At 44.9% G+C, this 24,741-nt stretch overlaps 1 protein-coding gene and 1 long non-coding RNA gene across 3 annotated transcripts; both read right to left on the reverse strand.

The window, feature by feature from the left end:
* Positions 1–11,080: 11,080 nt before the first annotated feature.
* LOC118315397 lies at positions 11,081–15,159 on the reverse strand. Of its 2 annotated transcripts, none has more exons than XR_004794844.2 (3): positions 15,025–15,159; positions 11,607–11,759; positions 11,081–11,380 (listed from the first exon to the last, which is right to left on the reverse strand). It is a non-coding gene; the product is annotated as an uncharacterized LOC118315397 (long non-coding RNA). The 2 variants fall into 2 exon arrangements; XR_004794843.2 differs by having other exon boundaries at positions 13,108–15,119.
* A 2,366-nt stretch (positions 15,160–17,525) lies between these two features.
* On the reverse strand, positions 17,526–24,300 carry si:ch73-62b13.1 (Carbohydrate sulfotransferase 1-like). The gene is made up of 3 exons (XM_035643606.2): positions 23,742–24,300; positions 20,229–20,400; positions 17,526–19,397 (listed from the first exon to the last, which is right to left on the reverse strand). The coding sequence occupies exons 1-3, from the start codon at positions 23,742–23,744 to the stop codon at positions 18,268–18,270; spliced, it is 1,305 nt and encodes a 434-aa protein (XP_035499499.2). The 5' UTR covers positions 23,745–24,300; the 3' UTR covers positions 17,526–18,267.
* Between the last annotated feature and the right edge of the window lie 441 nt (positions 24,301–24,741).

Here is a 24,741-nt window from a genome sequence, read left to right on the forward strand (position 1 = left end):
TCGGACAGAGCTTCTCTATCACACTTGCAGACTCTGTCTTGAAGATCTGATCCCTTTGCAAAGGCTTGTTCACTTATAATAAAATACCTAAAGACAAAGAATTGCATTTAAAATCTGTATTTCAGATTTCCACCACAAGCTGTAGTCGCATATCCCATGTGAGAGTCCCATGTGAGAGTCATTGTTCACAGACAGCAAGAGTCTGAAGTCAGTTCATCCTAGGTGTGTTGTGACCTGAGTCATCCAAGAAGGGAATTGTGGTAACTGAATATTAGAGCATAGTAATATACTTGGATATCACAGATTTTGATATATATTCACTATGTGCACGTGTGCCATGTTAAATAATTATTTAGTGAAGATGTCCATATATTATGTTAAATATTCACAAGGGAATGTCATTTTCCACAGTGAGGGTGACCACAATGATTTGTGATGTGAACATGTCAGGATGGCCCGTATAGTAATAAAACAATGCTGTTGGCCAGAGGTCGGGGTGACTAAAGGTCAACCTGACGAACTTGGATGATCAGTTTTTCAGATTTTATATTATTGTTGATGCTAGTTCTTGTGTCTACTGTGGGTTATTTTGTCGATTGTACGACCTTGTTGTGAAATGTTCCTGGCAATTACTTGGACTCCTGGCTAGACATTCAAGACGTTGGTGGAACCCACCTGTTTATCAGATGACGAGAACATGCTTGAGACTGAAGGCCTGCGTGTCCCCGGAGATAAAAGATCCCATTGTAACGGCACATCGAGCCTCTTCGCCTGCTTAATTCTGCCACAATATAAACTACCTATTTGATATAATTTAAAGAAATCTGTAAAAAATACTGAAATCATCTTTTAAAGATGGACAAAAAAAAGAAAACTAGTTGGAAAACAAACCTCAGTGATGGATGGAAATGTTGCAGACCACTCTGCACAAATAACACAAACAAACATCTAAAATGATGTTACCAAGAAATGCCCCATAAATGTATTAAAGATCCTGCAAAGCATTTATAAGGTCGTCTCATACCCACACAGCGTGTTTTTCCTAACTTGATTTCAGAGAAGCATATTCACTTGGTCTCTGAACATGTTTGGCTCAGTCAACAAATTTTCACTGCGGGGCGCCGGCAGAAATAAGTGCCAGGAAAATTCAGAGAGCATTATTTATTTAGAGATATTACTTGATCATTACAGATCAAAACGGTGAGCTGTGCAGAATTGATTTTTTTCCCTCCTTTTGATTATTACTGAATGGGACTGGAGCACCAGTTAAACAATCAAACTACATTCTCCAGCTGGAATTTGCCTTCGTAGGCATTGTAATAGAAAATATTCTATATACTGTGTTACATGTACTTTATACTGTGTGATTCGTAGTTCTATATTGCGTGACCTGATTGCTTATGTCTCCCTTCACATTCCTCCTCTACCTACCCCTGCTTTTACATGGTTTGGATCTATTTTGTTAACTTAGTTTAATTCTCTTTAAAGTTTATTATCATTTTTTATATAGGCCTCTCTTAACCATTATGAAATAGTGCAGAGCAAGGTCAGAAAAAACATGACCATATTTGTGGTATGAGACAGAGCTCTCTTTTTCTTTTTTTCGCAGTATCCGTGGAACCCAAGGTTGAGTTAGGAAAGGATATAAAGTATCTCTGCAAGAATGCAGCCCTGCAGAGAGAAGACACAAGGGTCTTCTTGATTATTACTGAATGGGACTGGAGCACCAGTTAAACAATCAAACTACATTCTCCAGCTGGAATTTGCCTTCGTAGGCATTGTAATAGAAAATATTCGATATACTGTGTTACTTGTACTTTATACTGTGTGATTCGTAGTTCTATATTGCGTGACCTGATTGCTTATGTCTCCCTTCACATTCCTCCTCTGCCTACCCCTGCTTTCACTCCCCATCCTCTGCCCCACATTCTTCCCTTACCTTGACCTCACTCCCATTCATTCATGCATGTTGGTACTGTAGTCTGTATGAAGAGTTTTGAAAGTGACTTCAATATTGACTAATACCTGTTAGCAATTGAAAAAAGTATTATTATGCACAGGACGTGAAAATCATCAAACCAGGTCACACAAGTGCTTATTGAATAGCTGAGCTGCTTCCAAACAGGGATATTGTCTTCTCTGGCTAGGTGTTGTTGAGGTTGTCAGATAACGGCAGAATCCCGGTGGAGCAGTGTGTGACAGAGGTTGTGTTTTTAGTTCTTAACTGTGATATACCCACCTCTATTAGAAAGTTTTTGGAACAATACCCCTGAGAGTTGCACAGTCATAAAAGTGTCACCGCAATAAAACAAAACGAAATAGGCCGTTTCCCCCTGAAAAGATGGTTTCAAAGGCGCGTTGTAAGATGAGAAGCAGGAGGAGGCAGCAGGGCTCCCCGGCGAGTGACGCTTGCAGAAGATCAGGGGGAGGGAATGGAGTGTTGGAGCAGAAGCCGGCTGCAGATTCATCTCTCTGAAACGCTCCTTGTGTCGACCAGTTTGGATCAGCAGCAGCGGGCGACCATGTTTGACGTCCCAGGGGAGCATTCGGAGAGCGGGTCAGTGCTCGGTGCGCCGCTTGTTCTGGTGGGATTGATTGTTCAATTCTTATCTTGTATCATCTTACAATAGATGGAACCCCCGGTGGGGAGGACACCCAGGTGGTCCAAGGTTAGGGGCAGAACTGTGCGGGCGACATGCGGCGATGTGTGACTGTACAGAGAGCGAAGGATTCTGTTGTGTTGTGACATTGTGACTACACATTCACGGTGAATTCCTTCCGGCCGTTTTGCGTTGTGGTTTTTACAAGCCTGTTAAACTGTGGGCTGATACTTCCCATTGATACACTTCAGTACACCATTAATCTTAATAACGCACATGGGGCTCTATTTCACAGGCTGAAAATAAGTTTCCACTCCCTCTAAAGCACCATAAACACCATGTAACTGCAACTGGAGGAAGAAGAACTCATCCTTAGCTCCCCTCCTCTGCAGCAAGGAAACACGTTTTATCATCTCCATCCTTCTTCGGCACTTTCCCTCTGTTGCAATGCACCTGGAGGTCCCTGGACAGACCCGATGATACTCCCGCCTCTAGCAGTAAACGTTTTCAAACGGCACTTTTCTCAACAAAAGTGTCAGAATCAGCATTGAACAGACATTGAACCTTGGACTTTCTCCAACCCAGTGGTTTGTCACAGCCTTGTGACCTTCTGGGGGCAGCCTGGCTGTGCCTCACAAAAAAGAGGACAAATGACATGTGCCCACAGAACAGAGACGGGTTCCAACAAACAATTTTTCCGGACACGGAAATATTCCAAAGAAACTGCTCCTGACAACTTGCTGGGCCCGAAGCCAAACGTTCTACCAGCCCGAGCCCGGGGGCTTTGTGACTCGACAGATGTTTGATTTGAAGAAGATCGGGTCGTAAATCCGATGTTGTCTGTGCATAACAGAGGCAGAGTTTAATTCAGGTCCAGTGTACATGAAAAGGTATTTCTGTGTTTGACGTAAAGCGAATCACCTCTGGCCCCGAACTTTACAAACATAGTTAAATCAACCTCTTCAAAAGTAGGTGTATTTCCCAAAGTGTTGACCTATGTCTTCCTTCAAGCTGGTCAAAGAATCAAACAGGTAACATAAAGTAAATTTAGTATTCCGGGTGATAATATTGTGTCTCTCTTCCCACTTAAAGCAGAACGTTGAGCTTTTCACAGATCGTCCATATTGTCTTCAACGCTTCAGAAACAAAAACGCCAAGCCGAACTGTATTTTGTCACTTTCCTGAAAAAAAACGCCCGCTCATCTAATGTTCAGAACATTACTAATGGCTCCTGGCGGTGATTGGCGACCTGCACTTGAGTGATCATCTGATTGCTCAGATCCCATTAGTCGCACGTCATCAGACCTCGCGAGCCACCATTGTGAAGAGATGTCTGATCAAGAAATGAACAAATAATCATTCAAATATTACAAGTTTGTCTACAAGTCATATTTAATTGAATCAAAGTCAAGAGAACAACAGAGTCTGTTCGGCTGGTTCAGTGCTCCTTCACCATGGAATGGTTCAGAGGTCCGACCCAGATCACACAGCAAAGACGTCTCTACTTGAACTGAACTTTAGCTAATGGAGATTCCTGTTATACGATACTCCGGGTATGGTAAAGCATGGTTACACTTGTTGTATACTAAGTAGCGATGATGTGAAGATGTATTGAAGAGAAGTCCGCCGACACCGTCTTGATTGTATATAAAGGTTTATTACAAAAAGACCAGCATCGATTACAAGCCCTGCAGAGCTTGGAGAGTGTCCGGCCAAAATGACAACCCTCCCGACTCTTCTTGGCGGTTACCTTTATAGGCCCATCGTTGGCTTGAGTAGGAACATCTGGTTGATCCAAGATATGCTATGTGAGTCGTAAAACTTAGAGGGGACAAAAGGTGAGGTGAGGGGTCATCAGGAGACCCTTATCTTGGCATTCCAAAGAAAGAGATGTAATCACATATTCCCCTTTCATTCCATATATGGACAAAAAGACACTACACACTACTCCTGTCTTAGCTGAAGATCTATCTTCTAATCACGACTTAAAAAAGGAGCATATATATGCCAGAAGCATGTAAACACTCTTTATTGCACCTGACTCTGTTTGTTTTCAGTGAACACCTTCAGGATATTTCTGATTCCATGACATACTAAAGGTGCATCTCCAGACCTCCACCCAAACTACTGAATATTAAATTGTGACGCATATTTCTCACTCAGACATAAATTAGGCAATTAATGTGATAGTTCTAATAATGGGTTTTGAATACATTATAACCACATTTACATATTTATAGTCAATGAATCAAATTTCAAATTTGTACAGGCAATTTGAAATCTCATTAAGTTTATTAGGTTTTTTATGTTAAATCTCTGTAATCCAAATGGATGGTTATTTCATATACAATTAAAATACATGAATCTTAAATTCAGCCTAATATTTTTGTAAGTGAAGGGCACATCAATCAGCCCGTTAAAGGCAGATTCACATATCTTCCCTCTTGAGTTGGTGGCGACTCAAAAAGCGGTAAAAGGTGAGTGAATGACGAGTTTCATGTAATACTCTGAATCTTAATGTAATCAATGTAATACGTGTATCTCTCTACATTTACACTATTGCTGAAAGGTGCCAGTGCCAGTGTTGTGTTTACAGCTCGCTTCTGCCGCCCTCAAGTGGTCGAAATGAAGAAAAGAAAATTAATGCATGTAGATAATGCAGCTGTTCAACAGATCAGACAGTATTCTGACAGATTTTAAGAAATCACAAATTCTCTTCTGTTTGCAAGAAGTGTATCTGTGTCTCTGGACCCCCCCCCCCCCCCCCCCCCCCCCCAACACACTTTTCATGAAACATTTTTACAATCACATTATTTCTGCAACACTATATTTCCCCACAATTTTTGCCTCCTTTGGAGCCAGGCAGCGTGTATTCATGAGGCATATGATATTGTCAATAAGATTTCACACCGTGGTTATGTAACTTCCAGTCCCACTCCCTCCAGTCAACACCAGCCTCCCGTTCAGTTGATTTTTTCTGGTGGGTTCTGGGTGTTTATCGCACTAATGGAAAGTCTTTCATGTGCCGCACGGCTGACACACTAGGAAGTCATCTTCCAGGTCCAATGGACAATAGATTTTTTTTAAGGGGTATCTTTCCATTTTTCTAAAAACCTTTTATTTCGTTACTTATTGATGTGGTCACATGACGCATGACCGACCCGCCTGCAATCTGTTAATCTGATGTGTGTAAATTCGTTGTATCCTTATTGAGGTTCACACCAAAACAAAGATAAAGGAAACACACACAGGCTGCTGTATACACAATATGTAAAGACGAATGGACATCATCTATCTGTACTATATTAACGTCCTCTGAAAATCCCCCATGAATGATTTCAACCTGTCACCTCTTTGACGGCTGGATTATCCAGTTCTTTGTTCTATGTGTTTCCAGAGTGAATAGTTTGTCAGGTTGTTTCCTGACAGCGGGGTCAGTCGATAATGACGGAGCAATGTGTCGGCCCCCAGGATCAATGATGACTTTCTTGCATATCCTCAGGGCTGACCGACTTAATAACTCAAAGATGTTGCATATTAAATTGTGCCGTTAAATAAAGCTGTCATGTTGTCAGACGGTGAGTGATGATATTTGGTTTTGTGTGTGTGTGTGTGTGTGTGTGTGCTTTCCTCTCCTCTTTCGAATTTGTGATTCAAATGATGCTGACAGATGAGACACCGGGGGGTCGCTGGGACGGGCAAAAATTATATTAAACTCTTGATTTAATCTAAATAGTCCATAGCTTCCCGGTTTTGTTGTAAATTCAGCACAGGTAAGTTCACACTAAGGGCAGAATAGAGCTAAATAATTTGGCTCGGGTTACATCTCTGGATTTTTTTTTTTATTTTCATCACATATGACCCAAACAGCTCTCAACTTTCCATCCATCCATCATCTATAAAGCTTCATCCTTGGAGGGTTGCATTGGACGAGAGGCGAGGTTCACCCTGGACAGGTCGCCAGCATATCGAAGGGCCAACATACTGAGACAAACAACTATTCCCAACTTTTTAATATAGAGTCTAGTTGTATACTAAGTAGCGATGATGTGAAGATGTATTGAAGAGAAGTCCGCCGACACCGTCTTGATTGTATACAAAGGTTTATTACAAAAAGACCAGCATCGATTCAAGCCCTGCAGAGCTTGGAGAGTGTCCGGCCAAAATGACAACCCTCCCGACTCTTCTTGGGGGTTACTTTTATAGGTCCATTGTTTACTTGTGTAAGAACATCTGGTTTGAATTAAGAAAGGCTATGAAGAGATGCAGAACTCAAAGGGGTCAAAAGTTGAGGTGAGGGGTCAACAGGAAGCCCCTAATTTGGCCCTATGGTAGATAATGTGATAATGATAATAATAAGATAATGTGAACTACTCACAGTGCATCTATTGACAAAAAGACACTACAGTCTCCAATTAACGTAGCCCCAATCCGGAGGACTGTGTGAGGAGAAACCCCACGCATACACGGGGAGAAAGACCCCGGGTGGTCGGTTGCTCTGAACCTGGATTCGAACAAAGTCCCTTCTTGCTGTGAGCGGACCACCAACTCTCTCTCTCATCCTCTCAATGGTTTTTTCCCCACTATACTTTGTACATATTACAGTTCAAGTAAAGGGTTAACATCCAGTGGTTTATCATCCCAGACACATCTTCTTAATCAAATTTTCACAAAACCATGTGCAGGAGCTAACGCTTGTCGGCATCACATCGGGAGGTACAGTACGTCTTTTCTATTGGCAGCAGTGGGTTTGCACCCTCTCTCATTTGAGATGAGGCCATTTTGTTTATCCCATTACGAGACTGGATCTGATTGTGAGAGCCTCCTCAAAAATGCAATTTGTCCCTATAAGCCAATAAATGCTCCTTCATCAGTTAAGCGCTCAAATCCATTAGCGGTGCACTCTCCTTTAGCAGAAGAGAGGGGGGGAGGGAAAAAAATGACTGAGTACAAGCAGGGCCCTGAGAGACGCTCATTGATTTGGGGGATCTGAGGAATAAGCCTCTGCATCTTGGCTGAATGTCAGTGATTGAAACTCAGAAAAAAGACAAATCAAATTTTCGAATTTTTTCTGTTTTAGTGCGGGAATATTTATCACACAGACAAAGCTTCAATCTCAATTCTTGAATAGCTGCCCCTCGCAACTGGAGGGCCCAAGCTGGCGGCTTTTGAGTGGGACCACATGGAAAAAAAACCTCGGGCTCAGGTGGGCACAGATCACACTGATGAATCCAGCAGGGTGAACCCAACAGAGCGAGCTCGTCTGGAAACGCCTGGCGAATCCGGGCAGCACGTGGAGGAGGTCTGCTGGGTCTACCAGGCCTAAACTGTCTGCGGGGAGGCAGACGACGAGATGTTCCACAATAATTAAATGTGCCATATGTTGGCTCTCCCTCGCCTCACATCCCCGGCTGTGTGTTCCCGCAGCACAGCAGATGCAACAAACTACCGGTTGTTTTTCGGAAATGAAATCTATCAGGACGTGAACATGAGAGAGAGAGCGAGTGAAGCAGCCAATCTCCCCAGATAGGTTTTTACACCTTGGCAGACAAGTCATCCGTCCGAACGCGCTCCAAAGGAACACGGTCACATGTCCTGTTATTTGCTTCTTCTTTGATATTTATCCTGCAATATTGTTCTGAATTAAATACATAAAGTAAATAGTGTTCTGGGGATTGTCTTTTTTCCTTCTGGGGGTGTTAAATGAAGCCACGATGGCTTTAGATGGATCAGACGGATCAAAGAGAACTTCAGACGGATCATTACACCGATTTTTTTATATTTGATTTGATTTATGAATGGAGTAATTGCACGCAATGTGTCTCACGAAAGCTACTCGCAGTGGCACCGAGGGCGCCCTGATCTCGGCTGCGCCGCTCTCTTCATCTTGGGAGTGAGATAATGTCTGTCGAGAGTGCCATCATCAAAGAGTTTTTGAGGTCTTCATTGCCACTAATTAGTTCCGTGTCTTTGTGAGCCCCTGAAGGCGTTGTCAGTTTGTTCTTTGTTGGGATCATCTTTATTTTGTCCTTCTTTTTTCTTTTCTCTGCTGTAAGTTTGCAGTTCGAGTGGAAGAACTCTCTCTGGGCGCCTCGGTCGAAAAAGCGGCGTGCTCATGGAGCGAAGCTTGATGGGCCTTTGGATCGATAACTCCTCAAACTGCACCAACGGGGATTAAGCACCCCTCGGGGAGAGCTTCTCAGGTCAAAGCTCGGCTCATTTAACAGCTAATTAGATGCTTTCTATTCAGCATACGGTTCTGGTAAAGCATCTGTTTCAGCAGAACATACCGTTAACGCTGAAGTTGCACAAGCCGCATGGTCAGTACTGTGTGCCTGCTTTGGCTTACAATGAGCAGGATCTATGGCCTCCAGTCCAGTTTGCCTTCAGCAGCTTTAGAATTCCCTGCTCCAGTTTTTGTTGTGATCAATAGCAGCAGATTGCCTGTAGTATATTGAGTAATGTCAAATTGTCCAGTGGAGTTTTTAAAGCACAATTCCTATTAAAACCAGAGCAAATCATCATGACGCTGGAGCGGAGCATCAATTGTGCCTCCATTACCCGATCGATCAAACCCGCATCCCTCTGGCAACTTCCTCCCCCTATTAGATTTTGAGACGAACGCTGCAGCAGATTCTCTGCTCATAACCCGTCAGACACCAAGCAAGCCAACGTCTATCTGGGTTTTGAACGGTGCGGCCATGCCAGTGCTCTTCTTTCTTGTTAATGCGGCTGCAGCCAGTGTGTGTGTTGTGTGTGGAATCACACGCAGCCTGTGACGCCGAGGAGACCACAGACTCCACGTCCCTTCATAACAGACCCCTCTGATTATATTCATGGAATTCAATTACTCTGACACAGACAGATGGACTCGCTGTCAGTGGGGACGCTCGTCATTTATTAGCGTCGGGCCGACACGTCAGCCCCGGAGGTACTGATGGGGCCGCGGCTGTGTGACTGGAAACAAAAGAAGGGAGGGATAGAACGAGAGGGAGAGAGGAGAAATGGCGATCAAGGTTTAAAAGGAGCTGATTTACTGTGCTGCTGTCGTTTAAAAGGATGGTTCGGTATTTACTTTCTGTCCCGGAGCAAGATGACAAATCATCTCTCATGTTTGTGGTGTTGAACTCAACTCAGCTGGAATCAGGACGAGGTGAATTTAGTATAAGGAATGGAGGGAATGGGCAAACAGCCAGACGCTGTTCAAAGGGAAAATCAACTAATTTGATCTATCTTTGTATGTGATCCCAAAGGTTTTCCAAATAATGGCAACCGAGTTGAAAACCAAGGGTGACCAAGTTTTAACAGTTACAGCCCCTCGTCACTGTGAGATCCAGAAACTCCACCACACTCAACAATGTCTCTATTATTACATATCACTTTTAATCCATTGTAAATCATTTTATCTATTTAAAAAAATAATTTCTGTACTGACTATAATATAATTCTATATGAATACAGTATAAATTCTATTCAAATGAGATTAAATTGCGTCGTACCATGTCATTTTCTTTATTCAAATTTCACCCGCCTCAATGGAGCATATTTTCCCCGCAGCCACATTTAATATTTCATATTCATCTTACAAGGCAGATTTTGTTTGATTTTTAATTATAACAATATTATACTCGTGCATCCACTTATCAATGTGTCTGCTCAGTGCTGTTTGACAAATATTCTGTCATATTCCAATGTTTGTTTGTTCAATAAGGGAGGTTTCCTGGGTTTCAGGTTTACATTTTTACTCTTTTTATTTGATATGTGTTGTATACTAAGTAGCGATGATGTGAAGATGTATTGAAGAGAAGTCCGCCGACACCGTCTTGATTGTATATAAAGGTTTATTACAAATAGACCAGCATCGATTACAAGCTCTGCAGAACTTGGAGAGTGTCTGGCCAAAATGACAACCCTCCCGACTCTTCTTGGCGGTTACATTTATAGGCCCATCGTTGGCTTGAGTAGGAACATCTGGTTCGAATCAAGTTATGCTATGTGAGACGTGGAACTTAAAGGGTCAAGAAAAGGAGTGGTAAGGGTCCTCAAAAGGCCCCTTGCATAACATTCCAAAGAAAGAGATGTAAACACATATTCCCCTCTCATTCCATATATGGACAAAAAGACACTACACATGGAAAGAACTTTTGCTTGAAAATGAAAGTTTATAATTTTCAACAAAAAAAAAGTACACTGATTTTTGCATGAATCCTCCGAACTTTATAAAGTTTATAAAGTTTAACACTGAGTCAGTGTAGGTTCGCACTAAGACGAACTCTTCCTCATTTTGGTTTTGGCGAGGCTGACAAAGTTCCTTTGTGCCGTAAAGGGAGTCCAACAAAAAAAACGTGTGCCGGTGGCCAAGACAATGACATGGTGAAAGCAAGGCTAATATATATATATATATATATATATATATATATATATATATATATATATATATATATATATATATACAACTGAAGCTGCGAGTGTGTGTGTGTGTGTGTGTGTGTGTGAGTGTGTGTGTGTGTGTGTGTGTGTGTGTGCAGGTGGGACGGTGGTTCAATGCGAAGTGTGTGAGGTAAAAGCCAAACAACGCCGCTTTATTCTTTGGATTTCAAACTTGCCTCTAACCCTTAGCTGCTGCGAGTTGGGATGAGTGGGCTGGAAGAACGGCGGCCAAACCAAACTCTCAGAGCAGGGCTGGAAAGAAAGAGCCCGCGGGGCTGTGATCACACCTCGTTCCTGCACTGCCTCTGTGATACTGCAGCCCACGCCTCACACTGCGCTTCTGTAAAAGACTTCCATGAGGGAGAAGAGGAAATAAGAGAAAATAATAGTAATAAAAAGAAAATCACACAGACATTTTCACGCCCACTGTTTTCTGAAAGTGGAGCTGGGAATGAAAGAAGAAAAATAGATGCCGAACAGGAACAGGGGAGAAGGGTGGGAGGGGAGGGGAGGGGAGGGGAGAGTGGGCAGTGGACCAATAGCCGCATCAAAAAAAAACATCTGAGTGTTGCTCACTTGAAAAACGATTGGGTTTTCCAGAAGAAAGACTCTCCTGGGGGTTACGAGCCTTCAGACGAGCTCGGGCTTGGGCTGGTGAGGTGCGTCAGCGGGGTGTGAGATTGAACACCGGTGGACAGGCTGATCTTCTGTGTGCTGTCGGAGAGCAGCCTGGAGAGGCCAGGAGAGAAACAACAGCTGTCGAGCTTCTGCAATGATTTCTTATTCAAACATCTAAGGCTTTTTGCTGTCACTGTTCGAATCAGTGGTGAAAAATAGGTTTTACTACATACGTTTTTATGCTAAATTGTACTTATCTACTTCGGTACGGATAAGCACGACCATGATGCACTTGCATTGGCAAAGATTAAACCAGAGATTTCTTCTCAAGTCAGATGGTTTCATTCAAATAACAGTTTGAGGGCCAACGAGTATTTAAAGCCCCAGTGTCATTTTTGTACCTTCCTGGCGGCATCGCAACCAAGTGAGCACCTGCCAGGGGACACTTTATGGCGGCGCACCAACTAATTCCCTTTCCGGTTTCCGGCATTTGATATTTCTACAGTGTGATATTCATTAGACAGACTGTACAGCTGATTGAATTTTCAGTTGTTGTATACTAAGTAGCGATGATGTGAAGATGTATTGAAGAGAAGTCCGCCGACACCGTCTTGATTGTATATAAAGGTTTATTACAAAAAGACCAGCATCGATTACAAGCCCTGCAGAGCTTGGAGAGTGTCCGGCCAAAATGACAACCCTCCCGACTCTTCTTGGGGGTTACCTTTATAGGCCCATCGTTGGCTTGAGTAGGAACATCTGGTTGATCCAAGATATGCTATGTGAGTCGTAAAACTTAAAGAGGTCAAAAGGTGAGGTGAGGGGTTATCAGGAGACCCTTATCTTGGCATTCCAAAGAAAGAGATGTAATCACATATTCCCCTCTCATTCCATATATCAACAAAAAGACACTACACAGTTATTTGCCCGCCGAGGAGCCTGTTGCTACTCACCTCATGTTTGAGGCTGCGGTGTTATTTCTCATTTTCTATCTTTAAATTCTCTCTCTCTCTCCATCTCTCTCTCTCTCTCTCTCTCTCGCTCCTGCCACTTCTCCATTGTGCATCGTGAACAAAGCTCAAAATAGCCCCAGCGTTTCATTAGCTATAGACGCTTCATTCCAAATGTCTACCCCCTCAGATTGTTCCCTCATTATTCTTTGCAGTACATTACAGAAGTTTAGCAGTTTACCACAACATACCCCCGATAAAGGAGCAATTAATTATTGTAAAGATTGATATGGCGTGAATGATTTCCATGCTGACAATGAAGAGAGAGGCCGCCACCACCACCAGTTCATGTACACGGTGGTCTAAAAGAATCGCTGCTGTTGAAGCGTATTCACTGATATATGAAACTCTTATTGTCGAGACTCACTGGTGTCCTTTTAAACTGCACTGTGTGTGTGTGTGTGTGTGTGTGTGATACTGCTGACAGTGCTAAGTCTGCTTGCATTTACCTTGAGGAGCCGTACCCCAGATGCAGCAGCTCCGCCAGCTGGCCTTTTTGATGTGCGCTATGAAAGCCCCCTTATTAGGGATCAGTGGAAAACACAATAAATAATCGGTGCGTGAACTCGCGCCGGAACAAACGCTGGGGAGGGACGTCACAGAAAATGCAACTTTGGCTACAGAAGATATCGCAGCTGAGCTGGAGGAGCTGAAACAAAATTCAGATCAGAGAGAGAGAGAGAGAGGGAGGAAAATAGATGACCGAGGATGAACAGCCTGGGTGCATATGGAGGGCTTGGTGTGTGTGTGTGTGTGTGTGTGTGTGTGTGTGTGTGTGTGTAGAGTGAAATAACAGTATATGAATGATGGGTGTGACAGAGGCTGAAGTCAGCTCAGGGCCAGAGTGGCTCTAATGATAAAGATACTGCGGCTCAAAGGGGTTTCATTCTGTCTTAAATGCTCCTTAATCTCGCCATAAATGACCGCTCGGCTCCCAGTGAGGAGAGTGAAAAATGAAACCAGTTTACTGTACGCCAGCGCTGCTTGGGGTTTTAATGGTTGTGTCAATAGAGGGTGGGGGGGGGGGGAGCTGATCTTAAATGTCAGGCGAGCCTGATGTATTTCCTCATCATTTCAAATGTATTCCTATAAAAGAATATGATGCGCATGGCGTGAGGTGAGGTTGATCAATGTTGTGTGTGATGTGTCTTTAAATGCTGCTGTAATTCTGATTCATATATAAAATGATAATAATGTCCATTTTGCTGGTGACGTTTCTCCAGTCGCCAACCGGCACTTTTCACAAGTCGTTTTCACCTCAGTCGCCTGTGAATTCTGCCCTCGGGCATTTAACCTTTCTTAATCCAAAGCTTTCCTATAAGAAGGCCCTTCTTAGAAGGGCAATTTGCGGAGCTCGCTGAAGGGCAGAATTTGGGCAGAAGTGTCACCTTTGTCAAGGCTCTAACAGCCATACCTCCATCGGGGACAGAGGCACACATGCATGTTTATATGGAAAGACATGATCAGAGCACCTGGTTATGTGTCAGCGTGACACGGAGGGAGCTCATAATTTGCCGACTCTCTGGCCGCTCGCCCAGATGAGGACCATAAAGAATCGACCGTGGGATAATGAACCGGGATGACACACCTGCAGCTGGAGGAGCACCGCCAAGGACGTCTCTCGGCCTCCTTTGCTCCCACATCTCATTATGGCCAACGATTGGTGGGAGCTGGTGATTACAGACGGGCGGCGGGAAGCGAGGGCTTACGGGATATGAGCTGACACTGACATAACAGTGGTGGTGGAAGGTCAAGGGGGCGCTTATCAGAATACTGTTGGAGGCTGGTTCACACTTCGTGCCTCTTGATGTCATTTGATTTTTCTTTTTCAGCTAGCGGATGGATGCAGGGATGCAGGGATGGATGGATGGATGCAGGGATTATCGTTATTTTCTTGTATGTGTGCTATGATCTGTATGTGTTACAGTAGTAGTCAGCGGGGTCGTCACTTTGAAATTGCATTGAAATATAAAAACACGAAAATATTTGATTGCCCTCATTAAAATGTGTATGTGCAACAGTCAGTGTGACCCAGAGTTTGTTAAAAAAACAGCTGATGGGACATTACATTGCATACATTTAGTATGCAATGAAGATATTACTAAAGATATTAAAGTGCAAGAATCATGCGAGTAGCCTACATAAAAAAAAAATCAAACTGGCAAAACGGCTTCAAGTGCTCCATTTTAGATTTTTTAATTTTTTATTATTTATTTATTTATTTCCCTGACAAATGATTTTAAGTATCTATTAGATTTGGATTTCCAAAGGAAGGCATTTTAATGTGATTCTTTACTGATAAAACTGCAATAAAACTCTTTTTTCCTCCCCCAGCACAGTGTAGATTAGATTCCGGTCTACTCAACCTCTCAGCTTGTGGGTTGATCTTCCTCCTCCATCCTGCGAGCAGGCGTCTGGTCCTCCCAGCGGTTCTTGTTTATCATCCTCATTTTGTCCTCTGTTATCCACACACATTGAAGTTGATCTGACGAAAGAGCAGCTTGCACTCAACAAATAAGAAGAGAAACTACGCAAAACAACAACAACAGCTAAATATAACTTTCAGACAACAGCAGAAAGCAGAAGTGTTGCCTCGCCTCCTCCCCAGGAGCTGTCAGTGTGACAGACGTCCACGCGTCCACTCTCCACATGACGCGCAAACCACTTACGGAATAAAAAAAAAAGCTTACCTCACCTTTCGACATCTCTGGAACCGAGCATGTTTTGCACAAAAGAGCCACAGATTGAGTCGTGTGTGTGGTGTCAATTTCTCATATAATCGCGTATTAACATATACTCATATGTTCAAATTGTGTTTCTGCGAGTCGGAAAGACTGTTTACCATCCATCGTCTACCGCTTTATCCATTTAAGGGCTGCGGGGGGGCTGGAGCCAATCCCAGCTGACCTTGGGCAGGTGGTGGGGTTCACCCTGGCCACATACAGAGACGGATAACCATTCACTCTCACATTCACACCTACGGCCAATTTAGAGTCTCCAATGAACCTAACCCCATTCTGCATGGACTGTGGGAGGAACATCATCAGACGTTTGAACCGGGATTCAAACCCAGAACCTTCTTGCTGTGAGGCAAAGGTGCCAACCACTACACCACCGTGCAGCCCAAGGCTGCTTATGAGAAGTCATAATTAGCTGAGCCTGGTGTAGAAATGCAGATAAGGGAAGTGTGGTTTACAAGGAGTTAATGAACCGCTGGTTTATCAGGGGTAGCAAGACATTTGGGCCAGGAAAGAAGGATTTAGGAAGATGAAAGGTCCAACGCTCTTGTTGACCTCAAGATTTTATGCCACAGTTTGTAACACTGGATGTGTTCAGATCATGTGAACGGCGGCACACAGAGAAGTCCAAACAGTTTGCTGAACACGGAGAAAATGTGTTAACAGAGGTGGCTGGATGGAAGAATTACATGAATAATCGTTAGCTCAATGTGTCGGATAAACATTTAATAAAAACTAGCTTGGATTAATGGGTAGTGGCTGAGGTAAATGGTTTCAGTGAAGGGCTACTTGAGTTGATCTTGTGGGGCACATGGAAGAAAAGCAGGTTGGGAACCACTGGTGTAGATTAACTGTGCTACTTTGCATTTTCCAATATCTGCCTGCGCGTCATATTTGTTACGAGTATTTATAGGACCTACTGTAAATGTGTCCGCGCGGCTCAGGAGACAGAGAGGAGTTTGCCGGTATTGAGTGCAAAGAAATGGGTAATTAGCCGACAGCTGACTCAGGCCACTCGCAGCTTTAAGGCTGTCAGGGCAGCGGATGGAAAAACCGATGAAGCACATCTCCCCGGGTGTCATAAAGCTTTGCTTTACGGGCAGCTTGTGTAGCCTCCGCAGATTAAGTTCAAAAAAAGACGGCCACTCTTTTCTCCATGCATCTTAAATCCTGTTTCTCCTCGGCCGGATCTGTAGATCAATTCTTTGGGCCGCGCTGAGATATCCGTGGTGTCAGCAGCTACAGGGCGGGAACAAGGGGGTTGTTGGTAAGGGGTTGGTGAGCGTGGGAGTCTAAAAATACATTTTAAACGGACAATTTCCCCTGAAATTTAACCGTGCTCACGGAGCAGTGTGGCCCGTTCTGCTCCAAATTGCACACTTTCCTTCACCGTGGAGTGGCTCTTTCTTTGGCGGCGTGAGTATGAAAGCTCCCATCTCCCAGTGGGCCACGAGTGAAGCCTTCGATGGGAAGAAGCAAAGCTCACATGTTCAAAGGCAAAGAAAATCACAGTCAATCAGCGGTTTTGGCTTACGATTCATGCCAAGGAGCTCTTCCTCCAGAAACTACTTTCAGCCCTCATCTCGAGAGAGAACAGCTCTGTGTGGAAATAAACGGGCCGGTGTCTGGAGATGGCACGCTTCCTCGTCTTCGCTGTTCAGACACAAAGGCCGATTTCAGATGATGGGAATAGCAGAAAACGTGCAGCTGTCTAATCTCTGACTATACTCAACCACAGACAGCTGGTACCACTGAACGATCCTGGTGTTATTCTTTTGAGGCTTCACCACCAACGGGAAAATGAACACGCAGCTCGGGCAGCGCGTGTCCTCCTGAGTCAGAAACTGTTACTGCAGAAACATCACCGGAGTTGAAATTTTGGCTGCACAAACTCAGACGGAAAAACCAAATACGGAGGGTTTAGGGTGTGAAAGACAATAAATTTGTACCAGTTTTAAAGCACTAAAGCTTGTGCACTTATCCACTTTCCTCCCAGGATTAGAGGAATAAAAGAGAACATCAAACAAAAAGGGTTGCAACAAGATTTCAGCAGTGCGGTAGATATATATATATATATATATATATATATATATATATATATATATATATAGCTCATGAATAATTTATTTTAAAAAGTCTAAAAAATATGAACCACACACCGACAAAATGCCCAAACATATCCAGCACCTTACATTTGCATTCCAACAGTTAAGAGTATTTACAGTATTTAAATATTCACAGCAAGAAGAAAACAGCACATACATAAACAGTATCTTCTCATATATTTCAAACATCCTCACATAGAAAATTGTGCCGCTCTGCACTAGATTGCACCATAGGACAAATATTTTACCTATACACCATGTGATATTTTAATCCCGTTCCCAATATGCATTAGGGATATTTGGAATGCAAAGCCTGCGACGTCTTCTTTTATTAACAAATAAATCCCCTTTGCTTCCTGCGTCTCACCTTCAGGAACATCACACGTTTTGTCTGGCTTATGGTCAGATTTACTCCTTTACAAAATACTACCAAGACTCTTTGAAGTATGTGTTTTCAGTGTGTGTGTGTGTGTGTGTCTCGTTTAAACTCCTATAAAGAGAGAATTGAATCATAACAAAAGAAAAACAGCGGACTATATCACAATCATTTTTCAATCAAGACATACACCAGTTTACTGTCGTTTATTCTGGAACAGTACGATTTCCAGCATCACACACACACACACACACACTTGAAATTTGGCACTTTTAAAAATCCTCAACAAAAACTTAAAAAAGGGAAAATACATTCATTTTTTTATAACCACTGCGACAGAGAAAAAATAAATATCAGCAAAATTTCTGTAGAAACCTTGAACCAAGTCTATCAAGATGTGACTGGTTGAAAGGTCCTGTGTTCCACCAAACTATGGGACAGGTTCCGGAGCTCGGCCGCGGAGTGAACCTGCTTGTATCCGAGCAGCGCCAGAGTGTCATTACACAGATTTTGCACAGTTCTCACGATGTCGAAGCTGAGCCGGAGCCTCCAGCTCTCTGCTGTCGCCCGGGAGTCCCTGGTGGTGGAGTATCTGTAGCTCCACTCGGACAGAGACGACGCGTTACTGTTGGTGTTCTTCGCGATCCACGTCTGCACCCTGTCCTCCATCTCCAGCCCCGCGAACCTGTAGATCTCAGTGGCCTTGTCCTTTGGCTTGGACGCCAGGTCCTCATACCGCACCAGGAGGTAGCGTCCCCGTAGCCACGCCGGCCTCTGCAGGCCTGTCTCTGCGGAGGCCGCCATGTCCTTACAGGTGCTGGTGATCTGCGACAGGTCCACGTAGCGAGGTTGCCGTCCGGTTGCGTTCCATATTTTCCAAGCGCGGAACTGATCTGAGAACGCCATCATGCGCGAGGCAAGAATGGCCCTGGGGTCCCTCACCAGGTGGATGATCTTAAGGTCCAGGCGTGGATCTTCGGTGAGGGTCCGCAGGTCCCCCACTTCAGGCACCCGCACAGTCTTGATGGCTATGTGTCCTCTCGACAGACATGACACCGAAGCTGAAGTGAGGTTTAGGGAGCCGCACTTTTTAGAACACCAGCTTTCATCAGGTGGATCGGAGGCCGCCACATCCCCTCCTTCCGAGCACACGGGAGGGGAACAGAGGGCGTGGCTCGAGCTTCGGCGGAAGAAGGAGCTCGTGGTGTGGTCCTGGGGCTCTGGGCGGATGTAGTTCTCCATGAAGTGAAGGTCGCACGTGTACAGATTGAGGAGGAGGTCCCTGTAGGCTCCCAGCAGGGCCCGGCGGTCCAGGGTGCGACGCAGCCTGCTGCTGGAGTTCGTGAAGGCCTGCTGGACGTGGTAGAGCGGCTCAAACACGTAGAAGATCCCCGGGTGCTGGTTGAGGAGCTGCCCGGTGAAGGAGGAGCCGCTGCGCGTGGTGGCGAACAGCAGGATGTGCTTCCGAGGCGACTCCCCGGGTGTCCAACCGTCGTCGCACAAGCCTCTCCACCTGGAGTCTTGAAGAAAGGAAAGGAAAGTCACATATTTCTTACATTAATGATCAGGTGCTGGTTTATATCTGGAGCGAGGATCAAAATGAACTCCTTCACTAACGCCTTCATGTAAGATATTACACAATCTGTTTTATCTGTTCTCCAAGTTTTGACCTCTGACAAAAGAAGAGTTATTTCAGCTCATAAAAGTGAATGTAAGTCAGTTTCTTTTTTTTATCATGACTTCAGGAGAAAGTAAACTTCTGAATTAAGTCTATAGAATGTAAATAATTCAGAGGGTAAACATACGTGAGGTAGTCGCTCGTCTGCTGTTGGTTATCAAGGTTTTTTTTTAATGAAATGCAGGATCTCTAAATATAGTGCAAATAGCTAACGTGTAATTACTGCTGATGAGGAGTTGATTGCAAAGGGGAGGCTGCTTTTGTACACACGGGCGCGGCGCCGGCAAAGCTGCCGATGTGCTACGAGGGAGGGGATTAACGGAGATAAATTGGGGGATAATTGTAAAAACGGATCACACATATTTCATTTCTCTGTCCTTCCCACTTCTTGGGAATTCCCCTCATTTAATGATCAATCAAAACTGCCCAACTAGGGCATCAGTATTACTAATATTACCAATCAAGTGTCGAGTGTGTGTGTGTATATGCCCTCTGCCGGTGCTGAAGAATGAAATTCTGTGGCAATACAAGTGCATTTTTCATTATTCATACACATCTGTGCATTCAACATGAGCAAACGTTTATCCAGGTACGTACACATCTATACACGCTTCGTGCTTCTCTTGTTGCGAGGCAGTACAGTAGATGGGACAGTCTGGCCTTTGACGCGTACCTCTGTGATGTCTGGTCTGGCAGCGGTCCGCCCCCTGACAGGGTCCGGACAGCGAGTCCCTCAGGGTGCGGATGGCCGTGTACTGGACCCCCAGAGACGCGCACACCAGCAGCAGCACCGTCTTCCAGGAGCACTCCATCCTGCTCCCACCTCTGGCTCTACATCCTTCACGCTGACGCCGCCGGGAAGGCACAGAGACACACACGATGAGACTTTCATTTTGATTCATACAAGTGCAGTTTCCACTCATTTATACCTGCAGCCCAATACTGAGGCCCAGTGAGGAGCTCCTACTGGAGCAGTTAGGTTTTTTTTTTTGCTTAAGTCAGCTGTCAACAGCTGAAAGTAAAGTATGTGTCATTGACTTTTTCTGTCCACATCCGGCAACTATGTCCTTTAATTGGTGCTGCAGCATTTTTTCTAGTGAAGTAAAATTGTAATTTGAGTGAATAAAGGAAACTGTTCAACATTTTTCTAGGCTAAGTTGCCAATTTGCTTTGCAGCTGAGAGTTAGATGAAAACATTGATACGACTCTGATCTCAGCAAATCTGAAGCTACAGCTCAGCTTAGCATTGTCAACTAAAGGCAAGGCAGCTATGGCTCTACATCACAGAATCACAGAAAAAAGTAGTCTTGTTTTTTCGCCCATACACACAGGGGGTTGTGTATATATTTAAGCTAAAAGCAAAGCTGCACTTTCATGAGAATACAGATTCCAGTAAAAAGGTTGAAACCCCTTTGCAAGGGAGAGTGAACACCATTTGACATTTCTGCTATAAGGAGCTTAAACGCTTTGAATAAAGAGTTTAAAAGGTTCGGGATGTGTTTCCTAAAGCAGCCAGAGTATTATTCTGCAACTCGACGGACAGACCTTTAGTGGGGAAACGGCAGCAGTCATGTCCCTCTATACTGTAGCGCCACTACTCAGGATACAGTTGCGTAAGTGCATTTCATTTTTGCCTCTTTTTTTTTTTTTTTTTCTCCTTCTTCTGGGTAATTAGCCTGTAAGCCCAGCAGAGAGCGATAAATATAGCTGTCTTCACATGAAGTTTTCTTTTTGTGCACTTCTGAGTTCTTTGCCATTGGGCATGAAAGAGCAAAAAGGGAATAGGGATTTTTAAAATGGATGTAGAAAAAAAAAAAAAAAAAGAATGGTGCTGCCATCCATTTGCCCTAAATATGCGCCAAAACTGATGGCGGGTAATCACATGAGATCGCTGGGAGCCGACCGTCTCCCTGTCGCTCAGAGTGGCCGCGCCGAGGCAATCACCATCAAAACCGCAGGTAAAATACATCGCATTACTGACAAAAATAAATATTGCCTTCCTGAGTGCGTCCTCATCCCCTCGCTGTCACCGTGCCTCTCTCCAGTCTGCCTCTTGTTCATTAATGATGTTTGTGTGTCCCTGGCAGACTCATATCCTCGAGGAGAGTATCACACTGAGCTGAGATCAGCTTTTGATGTTCAATTAATCACAAAAGAGTAACAACAAAAAAATAGAGAAGACATTTACTCCATGGGTGAGGCGGGGGGAGGGGGGGGGGGGGGGGGACAGGAGTCGAGCCGACATCATGAGCAATTCTGTTTGAATTTGTGGTTGGAAACACCGATCACATAATGAACTCATGGGGGGGGGGGACACAACGAAAACTTTGCGTCTTAGACAGGTGGTTTCAGGAGGAATGACAGGAACGAGGACGCCGCACTATTTGTATGTTGGTTAGGAGCCACTTTAAAGAGCAGCTTGATTTGTTAAGTCTTTCTGTTGAAGGGCAGGAGAGACAAAAGACAAGGCAGAGAAATATACACACGAGTGACAGCAGATAATAAGAAACTTTGACCGAGCTTCTTGCCATCTCTGACACTTATGGGAGAAGGGAAAAAAATCGGTCAATTTGACCGTCCCTGCCGTCCGAGCCCTGCATGCACTGCACAGCTGGCTGACCAAGGCGCGTCCCACGATTCCTCAGCCACAGGTTTTGTTTTCCTTTTCCAGTCATGATCCGGGCTCAGCGCTCCTCTGTCTGCCATACACACACGGCTGCCCTCTTGAGAATGAGGACAGATGCTTCAATGGATTAAACCAATTTGATTTGCAAGTCCTCCTTTGTCTCGAGGCTCTTAAGTCCTCCGGCACTGGGACTCACGCCGGGGAATAATACACATCCTCTCAACAACAGCTGGAAAAGGGATGGCCTCAGCTTTTGGATCCCTCGTACTATAGCAGAACTCGGAGGGGATAAAAGCCTCAGAGGCAAGACTGAGCAAAGATCACACTGTGCGGTGCATGCTCCTCTGGAAAGGTTTGAGTTGTGAATTCAGCGAGCACAGGCATGGCAGCTGCTGAGATAAGAACGGCCATACCGGCAAAAGTATTGGAGATAATGACATTTTGCGCGTGGTGCAGGAGAGGCAATCGCCTCTGTGGAAAAGAAAGGCAACAAATGAAGTTAGAAGTTAGTGATGAGAGTGGGACTGAGGGATTTGGGATGGGAGTGACTGAGGGATGTGACAGGGCCAAGGATTTTTCTATTAAGGCCCCGCGGTGTGTTCACGGATCCTCCGAGTGCAGTTGTTTATTGGAAAAGGCCTGATGATCAATCCAGGAAAACAAAGGGTTGAGCAACGCCAGGAGTCTCGCTTCTTTGCTCTGCTCTCTGTCTCTAACCATCGTCTCCCTTTTCTCACACACACACACACACACACACACACGCACACACACACACACACACACACACACACACACACACACACACACACACACACACACACACACACAGCGAGCAGAGGAGCTGCATCTAACCCCGGGCTACAGGGGATCTCCTGTGATGGGAGAGAAGATGAATCTTGTCCTACATGATTCCTCCAGGACACACACACACACAGAGAAAAGCAAATAGGGTCAACGCTTCATCCCATCCGATCTTGTCCATTGAGAATATATTGACTCTACCTTGTTCTGACTGTTTGGCACCAATTTGGCACCAATTCAACACACACACACACACACACACACACACACACACAGTGAGTGGTGCATGCTGTTAATGTCTCAAATGAAAGTAGTAATGCAAAGTTTAGTGATGATGAAATGAATGTACATATGATAATGAGGGGTGTATGATCATGGAGAGCTGTAACTTCTCAGTGGTGATTAACAGCACACATTTTGCGCCTGAAATCATTGATCGGATACTGTCTTAGATTCCACCCCAAACCATTTCTTTATAATTTGAGGAACAACTGTTGTATGCACCACGGCGAAACGGAGTCGATGTGCAGGTAAAGTGCAGCACGGGTGGTGCGACGGGAGGGGATCAGGAAGACGCCGCAGATTCTCTCCAAGTCGCTGGAAGTCATCGGCACATGCACTGATCTTCTCCTGCTCGCATCCTCACCGGAGGGAGACCGTCGCGATGCCACCGGCAGCTCCTCCGTTAGATAACAGTTCGGCTGCGCGCTCGCTGCGCGCAAAACGCACCAACAGACGGAAAAGAAAATCTTGCCTTACCATGAACGCACTCGATCAGATAGGATCCCTCCCCAGTCCTCGGCCCTGCTGCATTTGTAAAAGTTTGTGTCTCTGTGGCGGTGAGGAGGAGGAGGACGAGGACGAGGAGGAGGAGGGATCAGCTGCTGCTGCCGCCGCCGGTACCCAACACCGGAGTGGATTCAGTCAGAGCTGGAGATGCGCCATGGATGGAGAGAGGCGAGAGGCTGAGTGAGTGAGGAGGAGGAGGAGGAGGAGACAAGTGTCAGCCCCCCGGAGACCACACAGGCTCCTGGAGCCCGGTCTCCAGATTGGATGCGAGATTGCCTCGCCACGTGCATTAGGGCTTCGATGTCGGGGGGGGGGGGGGTTGAAATAAAAGGGCAGTAAATAAACTCGAACGTACATTTGAACCCTCCTCTAACTGTGACCATCAGTTATTTCATGTGCTCGCTCGCATGACGTGAGAGGAGCAGAGGATGTCCCATGTTTCATGCTGGCAGGTTTCATCAGCCTCGGCCCGGGCATCAACAATCATCCCAGCATCCCACCATGAAGACACGGAGTGTCAGTCCTCCTCCTCCTCCTCCTCTGTCAATATCCCTGCAGGGGATCCTCAATATACCTTCAAATTACGGTGGCCCTGAGGTGCAAATCAAAAACACCGCGCCGAAAGTCTGGTAAAGTTGGAAAGATATGGACACATTCTGACTTTCCGGTTCAATAACTTGTAAACGAAACGTTCTATAAACACAGGCGTGGCCTATTTCCCAATCAGAGCTGTGTACACAATGAGCTACAGTAACATTTTCATCCAAGTGACTCGAACTCCGGGGTGGGGGGGGTAACATGTGTCTCTATGTGCCCAGGGACCGTCTGCAAAGTGCAACGCCGACAAGACAAGCTCCCAAACTAATCAATATGTTCACTGTTCTTAACTGTAGTGTTACCGAAATCACACCAGACAAAGGTGAACTTGCCATGGTCACACTACAGCTCGTGTTTTGCACAAGAAATGCTT

Source organism: Scophthalmus maximus, chromosome 7 (genome assembly GCF_022379125.1).
Source record: "Scophthalmus maximus strain ysfricsl-2021 chromosome 7, ASM2237912v1, whole genome shotgun sequence".
NCBI classification, from domain to species: Eukaryota; Metazoa; Chordata; class Actinopteri; order Pleuronectiformes; family Scophthalmidae; genus Scophthalmus; species Scophthalmus maximus.